This window comes from Leptinotarsa decemlineata, unplaced genomic scaffold, assembly GCF_025532065.1.
Source record: "Leptinotarsa decemlineata unplaced genomic scaffold, Ldec_3_MD MMD2_tig00004307_RagTag_RagTag, whole genome shotgun sequence".
NCBI classification, from domain to species: domain Eukaryota; kingdom Metazoa; phylum Arthropoda; class Insecta; order Coleoptera; family Chrysomelidae; genus Leptinotarsa; species Leptinotarsa decemlineata.
The window spans coordinates 1229253-1246349 of NW_027412606.1; the positions used below are offsets into that span (position 1 = coordinate 1229253).

The following is a 17097-nucleotide window of genomic DNA, read 5'->3' on the forward strand; positions in this document are numbered from 1 at the left end:
ATATTGTAAATTACAATTTTCTTTCTTCTTCTTTAAACAGCCACTGGCCACGGCTTTCAGATCCATCTCCCAGATATATCACTCAAAAAGGGTTATCAATAACACTGTATTCGTTTCATCTGTGTTAATAATAGAGTAGATATCAATATACTGATTTTTTTTTACTGAAAACTCAAAAAACTCAACAAAAAACATACTTGCTAATTATTGAATAGTAAATATCCGTATACTGAAGAAATCCTCCCAGAAAAGGAAATACTTAAGTGATTCATTTTCAGCAGAAAACTTTTTTTAAATAAATGACAAAATTTAACGTATTCTAAAAACACTTTATTGTGTGATTTTCACTAGATAGTTTTACAAAAACGCAACACGTGTTTCGCCATACAATGGCTTCCTCGGGCGTGACTTACGCCCAAGGAAGCGTAATGACAAAATTTAATAAAAGGTATATACCTGGAACCTTTGGAGTAGATTAAATTTCAGAAAAAAATAATTCGATGAAAATTTGGCAGAGAAATTCTGTACGATCCCAAACGATGACCTAATCCAAGCGATGGGTCGAAAATAAGGGAGTCAATTCGCAAAAGGTCGTGAGGAAATGAAATTTGGTGGGATAGTAGTATGTAGAGGCGCGCTTCAAAACATCATAACATTCATTACATAGGGTCAAATTTACCAAATTGGGCATCTGGCAGACTCAGAAATCATTACTCTTCAAGAAAAAAAAATTACCTAATTGTTTCACAGCGACCTTCGTTTTGATCCGCGCTGAAATCGTCATTTTGTTGAACATTGCAAATCAACCCCCAACTTTGAAGCGCCGTAGACGAGACACTGTTGGTCTAAGACAAAAAACGCAAAGATCAAAATTTAGCACGATTTTATCCTATACATATTTCACTTGAACTTTTTTTTGATAGGATTTACCACAAAGCTCAATTTCCTCTTAAAGCGTCGCGAAGCAGTTTTCATCCCCCCACCCCCAAACCCCCGAGTTCGCGAACTTAGGTGTACTATCAAGGAACCTATGTGTACCATTCCACCAAATTCCATTTCCTCCCGACTTTTTGCGGATAGAAACTACCGACTGCTTGGACTAAATCCACGTGTTATAAAAAAATCAAAGCTGTTTGGAACCTAGTCAAAAAATTATACAGTTGAAATACCAAAAAAATCAGCTTCAATTTTTCAACTCGCCAATGGAAACAAAGTCAAAACAATCCCAGATAAAGCAAATGCAAATTCCACTGAGCAATGTGTGGATTCAAAAACAAATAATTTCTAGGAAAAATATACCCATAATAAATTCACTGTTCCTGAATCATTTTCCAGTCTTATAGGTTTGATCAGAGCATAAACTAAATGTATGTTAGATTGATCCCAACATGAGAAATTTTTTTTTCTGATGGCCTTTCATTCATGAGTATTGTCGTTCGTTGGTATTATATGAAATAAAAAATAATACATGGATTAAGGGACATTCCTTTTCCATGCATTTGAAGTAAGTTTTCAGCAAAATTTATTGATCAAAGATTATTTTACATATAAAAAAAATCAAATGAATATATATATATATACTTTATTCTATAATATACTTTTGGGTCTCACGGAACATTCGGAGTTCATTTATTCAGTTGCGGTAATCCAAACTCGTCTACGGGAACTCCATTCTGAAATACAAAAAAAATATAAATAAATAATACGTATTGTTATTTGACTCTGCTCTCATGATCAAATTCATATCGATTTTATATAGAATAGGCAAAAAAACAGTTCCAGGATTAGACATTTTTTAACATAGAGATCACAAGCTGGAGTAAGAAAAAAAACAAATATAGTAACTACACAATGTAGTAAAACTAAAAAAAAATCAACAGTTATATCGCCGAAGAATCCAAGTGGGAGTTTTTCACAGCACTACAACAAGGCATAGTTTCTACATATTTGTAATACAGATAGTCAATGAAATTCACTGGTCTTCATACTGTCGTTGTCCAAGGTCACGCTAACCTCTACTTGCGCTTCTTGATCGTTCTAGGAGTCACATCGCTTCGAGAATACCAACAGGCAGATGGGGCAAATCAAGTCTAGTTGAAAGTGTGAAACAAAGTGTGCTAACAAGACGATAGACATTCAAGTATTAGTCTGAAGTTCAGTTAAAGTTTTTGTGTTATATTGGCAGTGTAGTAGTGAGAAAAATTTGAACATAATTGTACAGTGTAATCCATTATTTTCAAACCCACGGGGAAAACGAAACATTATTTTTGATGAGCTCGAAAACCATTTAGCTACTTGTTTATAGTGAAAGCTGCAGAGATGAATCAGAGATGTGGGTATATAATACGTGTATATTTTTTCTTTACTCGCCTTTGTATTATTTTTTTTGTCTTCTTTCCCGAAATGTAACTTTGTATTTATATGCAACTCCTATTATTTTTTACATATTGTTAACCCTGTAAATATTTTTGAACTGTTGGGTCATAAATGCTATTTTCATCATATATATAAATATAACACAATTATTAAAAAAACAAACTGAAAAATCAAAGCAAGTTACCTTATTAGTGTCTCTTTCCGAGTCTGGTTTGGTACTTGGAGCTTCTGGAGCCTTCAAAACATCGTCTAAATAACTCTGATCGTCATCAAGATTCATTTCATCTCCCAGGGCATCCAATTCTGCAGCCAATTCATCATCATCTATTTCAGGTGTATTATAGGTTCTTCCTAATGCTTCCTGTACTTCATCTGCTTGCTCCAACATGTCTGCCAGTTCATCTTGGACATCCTAAAAATTGACATTAATTTGGTATGAAAGGATTGAAAAATCTATTTGATATAAATTCCAGCGTATGACAAATCGAACAGAAAAGATGCAAGAAAAGAGCGACAAGAAAAATTGTCGGCTGGAGCATACCGACAAATCAGCAGTAGCGAAATATGCTATTATTGAATTTGTTATTGCGATTGAGACCCAAGTGCTCGATAGAACTTCAGAGCTGCTTTTTAAAATTATATAGGAAGGCGATAATTCCAGCCGAAAGAAACAGGGAATGAACATAAATAAAATCTGGCTACCTGCACTGGATTCTAAACGTAGCCGAAAGAAACAGAGAATGAACATACATTAAATCTGGCTACCTGCACTGGATCAGGTCATTTGATTCAACCAATAGGAAAAAGCCACGCCCACCACGAAAGAAATGAAACTGTGAGAACAACTAAAGCACTTTGCATGTAATGTCGACAAAGCCCCACTGATATTGGCTGATATTGTAGATACTCACATCAATATCATCGATGTTGATCTTCTTGAACTCTTTTTTCATTTGTTTCATCCCATCCTTCATTGCAATGACAGTTGTATGAGTATCCTTCAGAGCCTGATGAGCCATGTTTGCTTGTTCCATATTGAACGACTGACCTCGTAAGTTATCTAGTTGGTTTTCGTAAGCCTTCTTTTGTTTCAGAATTCGTAATGCTTTAGCTTTAACAGCATTTTTTCCAGGTCCTTCTCTCATCTTTGATAACTGGTCACGAAATTTTCTTAGATCATTTTCCAAAGAGTTTATCTTCTTTTCTACAGCTTCTGCTCTTTGATCTACCTACAATATTATATCTATTATCATAACCCATAATTGAAATCATGAATTTAGCTTTCTAAGAATTCACTTCACAAATTATGTCTTGCTTTAAGCTGTATTATACGTTTTGGAAGCCATGATTTGAAAGAAGTATTTCTTTCATCGTGTGAAAAGCATAGATCATTTTTCAATTTTTTAACCTTTATCCATAGCCAATTATGTTATAGGTCTCTGCTATAGAGCTTCGCTTTGTTGAAAATATAGTGAAACCATGGTTTAGGAATATAAACTATGTTCACCTCTATGATGGTGAAGTCCACTTCATGTTTTGGTAGATTTTTGTTATCTTGCAATTTATGACATTACTACAGTTCAGTGCCAACACCAAACCTTTATTCAATCACCAAGTGATCATCTTCAAGAGGAAAATTAAACTAAACTGAGTACATATAAAGGCTTCTGGAGTACTTTATTGTTCAGATTATGGAAAAACTCAAAGAGCCCCAAAGAAATTTAAGGAAATCTATAGATCATTGCCTCTTGGTAAATCCAACCTTAGTTTTTAGGCATACCTATCTGAGTAAGTGCGACAATTTCATCACAAAATGTTTGTGCATGTAATTAATGTAATAATACAGTTCTTACCCCTGCAATAGCATCCGAAATACTAGGTGCAGGTTCTTTAGCCTTTTCTTTTCCAAACAATCTATTCATTTCTGATGTCTTGAATCCTGGTTATAATGTTGACACAAAAAAATTTAATGTTTTAGATTTATAACTTTTATATAGATTATAATTATAAATAGTAAGCGAGCAGGGTTGCCACTAGTTAATTACATTTCGAACTTGAGATATGTTCCAAAAATAATATTGTCTTGACTTCTACTTAACAAAATTTTTGACATAGAATACTTGAAAAATATAAACATTTTTATTAGTTTCGAAACACAAGATCAACATATTGTTTTTCTAGTTTTCTCAAAACGAAATATATAATAATCATCCGTTCAAATATTCCAAATTCAAAGCTGTCATCTGCCAGGTGTTATATCTGAACAAAATCATCGGTTAGTATTTTGACGTCTGATTCACCAGTTTTCAGGAAACCGTGTTTAATTTCTAACCGGTTTTTCAGTTTTTCTACATTAGTGGTAATTTAGAACCACCAAACGGCATTTCTGGTTACTTTTGGAACACATCCTATAATTGAGCGTTCAAATGAGCTCTTGAAATTCGATCGTAATTATATGAGGTAATTTATCCAAATCAATTATTTTATGTAGACTACCTTTAGTACTAGAATTGCATACAATTTTTTAAATTTCCTGAAATTTTCAATGTTTACAGCCTCTTCAGTATTTACAGGTACCTAACTTACCGATCTGACGTTTCATTCAGTGTAAAGCGGTAACTTTCAATTCAATTTCAAGTTGCCTACATGCAACATTTACAACGAAAATTCCTAATTGTTGTGAGAGAAGGGAGTCATTATTCGGCCTAAGCGCCTCATACAATTACGATCGAACTTCAAAATTTCGTTTGATCGTATAATTCTATTTTGGCGCTTCGTCAGAATAATAGATTATATATGTATACTATGTAGATGTTTGAAACAAACTAGAAATGTTGGTATAATGTAGATATTTCCATTTGGTATTGTTACAGCGATGAATCTTGAAAAATAAACCCGTTCATTTATAGCAAGAGATTTCCCTGATAAGCTTGAATGTATTTGGGTAATTTGGAAACTCTCCTCATAGAAGTGTTTGAAGTTGAAAAATGTTGTGTGGAGTATTTTTTATTCATTTCAGCTGCATCATCCATTTTTTCTCGTCTTTGAAATGGTCTCAATGTGATGAATTAAAATTCCTGATCTTATTGTCTACGCAGTCATAATGTTTTTTCAATGTAGGTGTGAAACAGTGAGGCTATGCGAAGTTCACATTACATTGTGACGCCCGAAGATGATATCGCATTGCGAAACACATGAATTCAAGTATCTATCATTCATCAATGAATAACCATTTTAATTACATACAGAACTTTTTTGAAGAAAATAAGTAGGTATATTTTATTCAAAAGTGTCCCAACACTCAACTATGCAATCACGAATAACAGTATATGAGACCATTATACAACCACATTTCGAATATTGTCCCACTCTTTTATACACTGCTGATTTTTAAACAGACAGATATGTGTATTAATGTTAACGTTATTATCATTGTTGTATATTACTAGTATGTATATACCTTATTTGAATAAAGCATTTCATTTCATCTAGATATACTATTTTATTCTCCCACATGATAAAAATATTGTATTTTTCGGAAGCACAAAAAATTTCAAAACAATCCAAATTAAGGTTCGAAAATGATAAGATACTATTGGAAAATCCCAATATACCAACTATTAAACGATAAAACTTCAGAAGATTGAATATTTCTTCTAAAACTTTTTATTTTGAGAATATTTTCGAGTATCTGAACGTTTGCGGATGTCTAAACACTTCCATTTTTCAAATATAAGTAGATCTTTTTTGTATTATTGTATTTATATGTATATTAATGTTAACATTACTATAATTGTTGTATATATGCATGTATCCTATTTGAATAAAGCATTTCATTTCAATCTCCTTTTATGCCCATTAAAATAGCTATACTGATGTCGTAATTCGCCACCCACGGACTTTTTGCGTCATAGTTCTCTCTCTCTCTCTCTCTAATGTAATCATTCACTACAAGCAATGTGAAAGTGATGTAATACCACAAGAAGGCTAACTTACAAGTTTAGCCTTCTTAACGCCCAAACCAATCCAACTTGTCACGTCTATTGATAAAAGATTTGTTTTGAGTTCTCTACCATTCGATCTTGCGCAGATAATAAAATTTGTTTTTATTTCATTTAGATTTGTTCTGATACCATTCCCAGAGTGTTTCTGTTTTTTCATTAGCTATTCGGAACTATTCTAGAACGGCAAATATTGTTTTGAATATTGAAGTAAGGACTGGTTGAAACTTTTATATTGCACATAATCACTAGTTAAATTTTTGTTGTGTATGAATAGACAAACTCTTTTGCTTACATTAACCTATTCTTCATTCTTATCCAATCTTCAATTTGAATATTTATGATTGAAATTACAAACGAAACAAACAACAAAAAATAAATGACATGAATTTTTCTGTTTTGGTTTTTCATTTGTGGAAATTGTTACAGAACTGTTCTGTATCTTGCGCATCGATTTTGCGACAAATCCGATCGATTCTCTAACAGTTCGAAGTAGAGAACAAAAACAAACCTAAAAAGTCTGTCACAGTTTTACCACAGAATCCTGTGGTTTGTGGTTTTATACTGCTTATTTCATCAATTATGAAGAGTTGAAGAGTAGAGTTACAATAAATATTTGGTTCTAATATTCATAAAAAGGAAAATATCGTTTATCGGTATTTACTATTTACAGTATTCTTGAAAATAAGTTTGAAGGCGACGATGTCCAAGGCAAAGAAGATTTTAGAGGAGGCTAGGGAGATTCAAACTCCTGAATTAGATTTATTTGATAGAGGGATTTCCTCATTTGAAGAGATGCCTGGTTTATGTAAGTTATTACAAATTTATCAGGCAATGTTTGAGGAACTCGAGTCGGGAAGTTTACTAAATGATAAGCATTATTATGATAAATAAAAGAATGAATCCCTTCTTTTAAAGTTCATATACTGCAATGAATTTATTAAGTTTCATATTATTTCCTTAAATGTAAGTGTCCACTCCCATCAAAGAAATTAAATGCTTATTTTCACATACATTTTTACTATTTGAATTGGAAAAGTTCCTCATATGTTGCTCTATTTGGTAGCAATTCAAGCAAGGAAAACCAAACTATGTGCACCCCAGAGTCCTAAAGTTGGCATTGCTCTTTATGGTGTGTTTATGCAACAACACCTAGGAACTAACCGCAATAACTAGCTCCTAAGATATACGATGGAATTGGCCCATACTTGATGAAAATCCCCAACATATTCAAGAAACATTAAACAGTTTTACAAAAACGCAACACGTGTTTCGCTATACTATAACTTCTTCAGGAGTGCTTATACTATATAGGTCTGTATTTAGTAGAACTACAACTTCTGGCATAGAATAAATCCAAAGCAAGCAATTCTCTCATACACCAGAACTTCAACACTTCTTTCGATACGCCTTTCACCAACCAAGTTGGCCTCTTTAAGAAATGAAGTAGACAGTCTACTTCATCTCCTGAAGACGTCAATTACTTTTCATGTAAACTCGGGTAAAATAAAATTATAAGTCATTAACTAGGCCGAAGGTAATATATTTCAAACTGTTATTATATGAAGCACAAATTGAGTAGAATTAAATCAAGATGAGTATAGCGAAACACGTGTTACGGTTTTGTAAACTGTCCAATGAAAATCTCGCAATAAAATGTTACTTGAATAAAAAATGGTATTTAGTTAACAATCAGTCATTATTAAACATTGGATTAACCAGAGTAAATTGGATATATTTTGATTAAAACATAGAAATTATTTCTGATTTTTTTTGTAAAAAATCACTTAGTATCAAGCTTCAACTGCATAATATATATCTATAAAATATTTCTGGAGTACAGTTTTTAAAATCTATAGTTCACAATTTCTGAAACCACATTGCTGATTGCGGATTTGTGGTTTGTTAGTTGATATATTATCGAATCACTACCAAGGACTGACATCATTAGCTCAAGAGAACAGGCATATCATAAATTGGAATGATATTAGTTATTATAAGCTTTTATATCACTATCTACTCAGAAATATCAACAACTGTTTGATACATTGTGCATTATAGAAAAAACGAGGGGTGAATGACAAACATTCAATGACTTTCCACTTCGACACAGTCTTTCAGATGATTCTTCATGAGTAATCTTAATTGGGAGCTTGAAATCACATGTGAAAGATACGACAGCCAATTTAAAAAAATTAAATCTACCATTTATATAATTGTTATTTCAGCTGTTCATTCGAATTTTATTTGTTTTTTCATAGTCCCAACAAGTAGAATTTAAGGAAGTTACTTGCAACGAATCTTCCAATGAAAAACCCATGAAAGAGAGAGAGAAATGAGTGGTTTTTCAGGGGTTCAGTCTGTTTAGAAAGTAAATGATACTCTTTTTAGCTGCCCGAGCTTTCGCTAATGTTTATTAGCTATATCGAGAGCTGTAGTATAAAAAACAATAATATATAGAAAACATAATATGGGAGGAAACTGTTACACACATGTGCTATATGATACATTCATTCTAAACTATTATTCATCCCCAATTTATAGGTAATTGAAAAAAACAGCATTATATTATCGAAATTAGTTTTTGTTATGACAAAATTGCAATAATATTATTTCTATAATGATAATCGCTTCTGAAAATTTCCATTTCAGGTACCACTTCGTTATATTATTCTGCAAGCTTAGTATTTCCCAAAGTTTTTAAAAGTATCTAGGAACTACAGAATTTGAATTTTCAAGCATTGTCTTTATAATGTTGATTAGATAAAATATGATTGTTAACATACATGTTTTCTTTACAGTGAACATGTCACAGCTCACCCGCCTCACTTTAAGTCACAATAAAATAAAAAGTAAGTATTTATATTGTAAGTGAAACACTTAAATATTTATTGCTGTTACTAGTTTGTTCTGATTGGTTTACATTGTGACAGATCTCTTAATGGCTTCTCTTAGAAGTAGGGGGGTCGTAATGTGTTGAATTATAAGGGACAGCAGTTTCATTGTATTTTATTACATGGTCTTGAACAAAAATATAATTTTTCAAGTGACATGATTTCATGAAAACAAAAGTGGCGCAGTCGGTATGATTGTGAAAGTGAAAAAATTCTTCATGAAATTAACAAATTTCACAACTCTCTGCTTATAACAAAGCAGATGATGTTATTACTAAAAAGTGTGAACAATTATACCGGTATGAAGTTAGCTATCATTTTTCAGCCGCTGTCGGTAATGAATAAGTAATTATTGGGAGATGAAATTGTACCACAACTAACAGTTTATCCAAATAAATAATTGATTACCAAGAGACGGCATATTTTGAGGTAGATTTTGGCACTGGTTTATACTTGAACAAAATTTAATCGTACAGCAGTTTTTCATTAAATGGTCTGTTTCTACTGGGACTGTTCTGCAGTAGCGGGTTTCGAAACGATTGATATTTCAGCTTCCATTCGACAACGGCCTGGATTTTATTTTTCTTACTTTGGTCGTGAAAGCATATTTTTTGTCTAGAGCTAGAGAAATATACTATTTGTTCAGTTAATAGCTAATTATTTATTTCAGGTATTCCCCCGGGTCTTGCAAATCTCACGAACTTAGAGATATTGAATTTGGCAAATAATCACATAGAAGAGCTACCTCTTTCACTTTCATCGATGCCAAAATTGAGAATCTTAAATGTCTCACTCAATCGACTGTATAAGTTACCAAGAGGATTTGGTGCATTTCCCGTTTTAGAAGTGTTAGATTTGACCTACAATAATCTCAAAGAGGAGTCTCTACCTGGAAATTTTTTCATGATTGGTAAGTAATTACCGTAAGTAAGTACCATATACCATATATTGGTGCTTAACAGCACCAATATAGTTTTGACTTGTCAGTGTAAGAGCGAAGTTTGTTCCTACAGTGTAAAATGATCAAAAACTGTTCGAGTTCTAGTCATCTCTTGATGATGCTAACTTCACAAATATTTGTATATTTCAGGTAGTTATATATTGTTATTTTTCAGAAACTTTGAGAGCACTCTATTTGGGTGATAACGATTTTGAATACCTTCCATCTGATGTCAAAAACTTGAAAAATTTACAAATCGTAAGTATATTTCAGTATCTTACTCGTTTATGTTCTCAATCTACTACATGTCGCTCAACACAACACATGTCGCTTCACAAAACTGAATAGGTGCCGTATTCTCTTTGAAACAAGATTTGATAGCCTGTTTAGTCTGACCAACGTATTTTTATTTGCCTTCCTTAGCTTATAATTTCCAACAACTTGTCTTGATTTGTACACTGCAAGACCTCACATTCAATATATTAAACAAAACCATACACATTCCTAGAGAAGATCTGACACAAAGAAGAGTACCTGATGCAGTACAAATACAGGCAAATTTATCTAAAGTACCTGAAATACCTGATATATAAAATTAGAAGCTAGTTTTAAACTTAGAAATTAGTTTGATTCATCTCCTGATGACGCCAACTTTGTGAAATGCGCGTCGAGTAGAGTACTGCAGTTCTGGTGTTTGGGAAAATTTTGGATGTGCTCTGCGCCAGAGGTTCCAGTTTCACCTCTCACTGTCATGATGATCTTTTTTTTCAGTTGGTTCTCCGTGAAAATGATCTCATTGAACTACCGAAGGAAATAGGCGAGTTATCCCGTCTCAGGGAACTACACGTCCAAGGAAACCGACTTTCAATTTTACCACCCGAAATTGGTAATTTGGATATGGCTTCCAATAAGTCAGTTTTCAAATTCGAAGGCAACGAGTGGGTTGCGCCGATAGCAGATCAATTGCAATTGGGGCTAAGTCACCTCATGGAATATTTGCGAAGCGAAACATATCGAGTGTGAGTATCTTTACATTACTGTATAGGATGATTTTAGCAACCGAAACGAAATCAAGGCTAGCTTTATCTTGGAGATCAAGGCGCATTTTTTTTTTTATTGATTTGATTGTTTCGGAGAATTTTCATCCATTCAACAATTTCTTTTATCATTTGAATTTTTTTTATGAACACGTTGTTCCAATATAGACCTGTCCGAGATGCGGTCAAAATTAAATCAAAATGGCCGCCTGTAGGCACACATGTTGTTTGTTCTAATGGAAAGAAAACTAGAAAAGTCCATAATCAACTCGTCTTTGTGAGTGATTGTGTTGCTGCTTGCTGAAATTCGTTGTCTGAGGCTGATTTTACATATCAATCGTCCTTCATAACGTAAAATCATGCCTACAACGTGTTGTGTTGTAAATTGCGGAAGCTGTGGGGATCGTGATCGGTGAACTTTTACAAAATACCTAGTGAATTTCTGCTTTTACTAAAGGCCTGCCATGCAGGTACAATGAGCTGATATTATTGCACCATATTTCTCGAATATAATCCAGACTTGCAGTGGGGGATTGTTCATCCTCTGTGAATGCTTGACCTAAAATTGTGAATAAATCAAATTCGAAAAATATCTTGATACCTTGGCAATCACAACAATGTGCTCTCCAATTGACTTTACTACATAATCATTACAAATCCAGCTTCAAGATATTTGCAGCCAGTCAAACTTTTGTAGGCCTTCATCTGCTGATTTGTATAGAAACTATGAGTTAGCACCAGATAAGAAATCATATCGAGAACAGTAACTGGTGGAAAACATTCTATAGAACTGTTCATTTCTTCTGAAATGAAAGTAAAAGAATCCATGCACTGTATCACTCTGGTTTTATCTTTGTAATGCACAGCAATGTCTTCGTTTTCACGTTCCAATGTAAGTAAATAATCACTTTTATTACAAACAGCCATCATAATTATTTTCACAGCTTCCAAAGATAACAAAACACGAAAAAACTGTGAAGTACCTATGTCATTGTACTCATTGTGTGCCTACAGGCGGCCATATTGTTCGAGAATTGGTCACGTGTTCTGCACATCCTTATTGAACTTTTCGTTTATTTTCAGGTTATACAGCAGATTTTCAACAAATAAACCTCCTGTTCCATCGCCATGTGTAGATAAAGCAAAAAAAATATCAAGAATACGTTGACTTGATTCATTCAACTGGTATTGCTGTACTATTAACTCACTAATATTTATTTAACAAACAAAAAAGAAATATATATATATATATATATATATATATATATATATATATATATATATATATATATATATATATGCTACATTGTCATTACGGGTGACATTCGTTTGTCTTTGACATCATCACGACGTTTTGCAAATATCGCACTTGCCATATTTATGTGCTCTACATAACTGAAATTAAAAATGGAGTCGTTCTTGTCTATTCAGTGTGCGTCATCTCTTTTAGACTGCCGGCCTTCTCATGTGTCTCTCTTATCGTTCTGGATTGAAAAGATTGGCAGTCTAAACAAGAGGGATGATGCACTTTACCTCTGAGCTGCAGTGACGGCTCGTGCATTGGAGAACAAAAGTCATAAAGACTATATACACACAGAAAAGCCCGCCGGAGGCGCGAAATTTTTTGGAATACTGCACCTATTTAAAGCAAAATACGTGATATTTGCATAAATGCAAACAAAAATTGTGTAATTATACGTATAAAACTGACCGTTGAAAAAAAAAAACAAAAACAAGGAAAAAGGGTTGTCTTTGAGTTATTTAATATAAATGAACTCTTCTCAGTCAATAAATAATATTTTTCTCTTCTGATATAACAGTTTTGTTAAAAATTGCTACAAATATTTTCCAAGCACAAGTACTCAATTATGCTTATCTTTGACATATCTAAAAACGATTGAAAGTTGTGATGTACATATAATATCGGTAGTTTCATATTTGCCCCATAACATTAAAAGTTCCTTGTAATAGGGCAGACAACTTTTTAATTTTTTTTATTCAATATTCACTTCATTTTGATATATAAAAAAAACATGGCTGTAAGAGTATTAATTATTTTTTCATAAAATATTAAAAATATTGGTTTAATTTGACAAGCTCAAACGCTCCTATTTCTCGCGCGCTTGAGGCGTGACGTCATAGGGCACGCCTGTCAGTTTATTGTTTACATTGAGAATTAGTTTGATAGTTAACAAAGTGTTTTAGTTTAAATATCGCCTAATAATCATGGGAGAAAAAAAAAACCATTTTATAGATATTGCATGGTACCAATGTGTCCGAACACTATAAAAAGTACACCAGATAAAGTTTCATAACCTTGAAGTTCATAACCTTATTTACGTATGTCATACAATGAATGTAAACAACATTTGAGGTTATATTGAGGGAAATAATTTTATAAGTGCATGTATGCATAAAAACAGATTTACTAGATTAAAAATACCATGTTTTACAATAATTACCTTGCAGCTTTTACTCTCTTAACCTCAGCAGATGTAAAATCCGGGTTTGACGCAAAATATGTGGTCATCATGAATGCATCTATTTTTGGAAGATTATTCGACTGTGCTTTCACAAAACTGTTGTCCGTCATTGCTGTTGATGACGCTTAGTATTTCTTGACATTAAAATATTAGAAAACTAAGGTAGAATAGCAATACAACCAATTTTTCTCTCCAACACAACCTAAATGTATGAAAATAAATCACAGGTGACTGACAGGACATGCCGTATGACGTCACGTTTCATTTCGACCAATGGTGGGGCATTTCACAAATTTAAATTTCGCTCGTAAATTTTTCACTTTTTGATTTATATTTTAAATAATTAAATACATATTAAAGTAGAAAATAACGAATTGAGTGTAATACTAGGACCTTAAAAGCTCAGGCAAAAAAAAATCAGGCCATTTTATTTTTTATGCATATTCCTTATTGTCGCGATTAATCGAATCTTCGGTTTCATGGTGTCCGCGAAAAGCTAATTTTGGGGAACCCAAATAAATAGAAATATCGATGAATCTTTTTAAATTCGACCGATTTTCTCTAACCTGGTTATTAAAAGAAATTATGGCCTCTTTTTGAGCTGTATCTAAAGCTGTTGCTATATTTTGTTTGCTAAACAATTTTAATTTACAAGACGAAAATATATGCTCCTTAGATTCAAAATGTCTTTCTGTAGAAAGAGGTAATTTTTTTTAAATCGGAGTATCCTATTTTAGACCACGTTTGGTGTTCGGTTTGTACGGAAAATAAAACACAGGGCCAACAAAACATTTTTTCTCGTTTAATGGAGCCGGTTAACTAATCGCATTTATCGTACCAACTAATATTAAATCCTGATTTTGATCGGTACGACCAACTGATTGGGTATCTCGATCAAACATCCGACTACATGAGAGGCAAGGGGTAAGGTGTTTTTCACCTGAACTTCGGGCATGTGATGCACCTCTCCGGAATCTCATTATTTTTCTGACTCCCACCATGAAGTATGTGTTTGTGTCCCTTGTGGGTTGCGATGGAGGGTCAAATAGACCCACTCACTTTAGATCTAATGTGTTTGTGTAGTTGTTTCCTGGCTTGATCTGCAGGTGGCCCAGTGCAAATCCTACTGAATCAGCTGCAGATGCAGTTTATGACTAGCTGGAATTAATTTCGTTTGGTCAGGATACTCAGTTGGTTCACTCCGTCTGAAATGACCTGTCCAGTACTGATGATGGGGCAAGTACCCCGAAACCGGTGTTTCGGTTGGTCGTACCGACCAAGTGAAATTAATTTCTGCTTTTCATATGCAGGAAGTAACTTACCAGAAATATTTTATGTTGTTGAATAAAAATTAATTATTTAAAAATTATTAAAGAATATTTATTATGAGAATGATTTTATATAATTTTACTAAAAAATAAAATATTTTATGCAGTAAATATTGTTTATTTCTCATCTATAGCTTATTTTGCTTTTTCAAGTAATGGAGGTTATAATTTACGTCTACAGTTTACTTTCTCCAAAAAAAATATTGTTTTTAAGACCCTGATAATTAATCCTGTGTAATACCACCACCATTTATTATATGGAAGAGAACCTTCATCTAAGTTTCAGAAGTCATTATACTAGAATAACTTGAGTTTCATATAAAAGAGTTGCGATGGGTCTTATCCCGGCAACAGAATGGTATTTTTCAGTTAATATTTAAGTTATAAGTGTTATAAAATAGTATCAAGTAGCATGGATACTCACTTGACATCATTATTGTACTTCCACAAGTCCAACTGACTTCAGGAAGACATATTTTCTTTGATATACGGAGCTCAACTTCAGAAGCTCCTTCTAGGAGAAATACTTCAACTAAGATTTTTTTTTTCATATGTATGTAGCTGGCAAATAAATAATCGATCGTTCTACAGACCGTGTCGCTTCGAGAGACTTCTCTATCGGCTTCCAGATACTTGCGTTGCGATATATAAACACTACCAACAGGCAGATGGGAAAAGTCTAGTTGAGAGTGCGGTACGAAGTGAGCTTATTTTTTGTTAAGGACAACGCTATGTGACTGACGGCAGTACGTAATGACATTTATTCGCTTATAAATAGTAGATTAAACACTGAGAGATGTGCTCTCAGTAATCATGTTTTTAAAGGTCACAAGATGGGTTTTAATTCGACTAAAATCTTGACAATTGAAATAATGATAACTGTATCAATATAAGGTCAGATATTAACCACCACAGCAAAATATATGTCTTTTTGCTAGACATTGATGAAAATATACACAGATTTCAAAGTAGAAATGATTTTGAAACTTTGCCAAAATAAATTATAACTTTCACTTCCTCTCACATTTGGTTAATGAGTAATATAATTTCTTTCTTTAAATAGTACATTACAATTTAATTATTGAAGTTCATTCGTTACTTGATATATTTTCTTGAAAAAAAGTTTCTTTTCACATAACAAAGAATTGTAATGTTCTAATGATTCTAATCAAAGTTTTCTAATGTTTTTTTGATGAATTTGGCATTGGATTTTCTCATTGGTATGCATACTTTTACAGCAGATGTCTCTCATCACACATACACCGAAACTGTTCTGTTTGTTCCATAGTTTCAGCATGAACAAACATATTTTAAATTGATTCTATGACAGATGTCATTGTCATGTTTCTTGGTATTGAGCATATGGTATTACGAAATGGAAGTAATAGATTTAAATATGAAAAAGTCAAATGTTAATAATAATAAAATATTTCATTTAGCGACCGAAGACTTAGAAGAACAATATACTTTCGTATACACAGACGCTTCAAAAAGAGAAGGAAAAACGGGTATAGGAATTAACATCACAGAAATAGATATCTCCTTTTCGGCCAGAGTAAATGACATGGCAAATATCTGTAACGCAGGACTAATAGCCATTCATGAAAGTATGGTAGTATGCTTAAGAAAAAACTTGAAAAAGAATCTAATATTTACGGACTCCAGAAGTGCTATAGAAAAAAATTTTACTAAAAGCAATAACAGCTAAAAATGATCATATAAGTTTATCCATCAGAGACATGGCATATCAGGCTTCATTAAATAACACCTTGTTTAAATTTGCTTGGATACCAGGTCATGCTAATATTAAAGGAAATGAAACGGCAAAAATAGGAACCAACTTAAATATTCCGTTAAATATTAAATTAAACAGTCAATCAATTTATTCAAATATAAAACATACAATTATAAATAATTTTAAATTACAATGGGAAAAGGAAATCAAAAAAGCAGGAAAAACCTATAATAAAATTTATGAAAAATACCCTAATAAAACCGACAGGAGACACATCACAACAATAATCAAGTCAAATAGAAG

General features: G+C 32.7%; 2 protein-coding genes across 2 annotated transcripts; one reads left to right on the top strand and one right to left on the bottom strand.

The window, feature by feature from the left end:
- Positions 1-1505: 1505 nt before the first annotated feature.
- Positions 1506-4396, bottom strand: Vps60 (Vacuolar protein sorting 60). The gene is made up of 4 exons (XM_023169312.2): positions 4230-4396; positions 3288-3605; positions 2561-2788; positions 1506-1673 (listed from the first exon to the last, which is right to left on the bottom strand). Exons 1-4 carry the CDS (start codon positions 4296-4298, stop codon positions 1626-1628), a joined length of 663 nt encoding a protein of 220 aa, XP_023025080.1. The 5' UTR covers positions 4299-4396; the 3' UTR covers positions 1506-1625.
- Positions 4397-6906: 2510 nt separating this feature from the next.
- Positions 6907-15170, top strand: ics (ras suppressor protein 1). The gene is made up of 6 exons (XM_074178740.1): positions 6907-7185; positions 9179-9229; positions 9942-10181; positions 10387-10469; positions 10983-11230; positions 12332-15170. Exons 1-6 carry the CDS (start codon positions 7080-7082, stop codon positions 12414-12416), a joined length of 813 nt encoding a protein of 270 aa, XP_074034841.1. The 5' UTR covers positions 6907-7079; the 3' UTR covers positions 12417-15170.
- The last annotated feature ends 1927 nt before the right edge of the window (positions 15171-17097 follow it).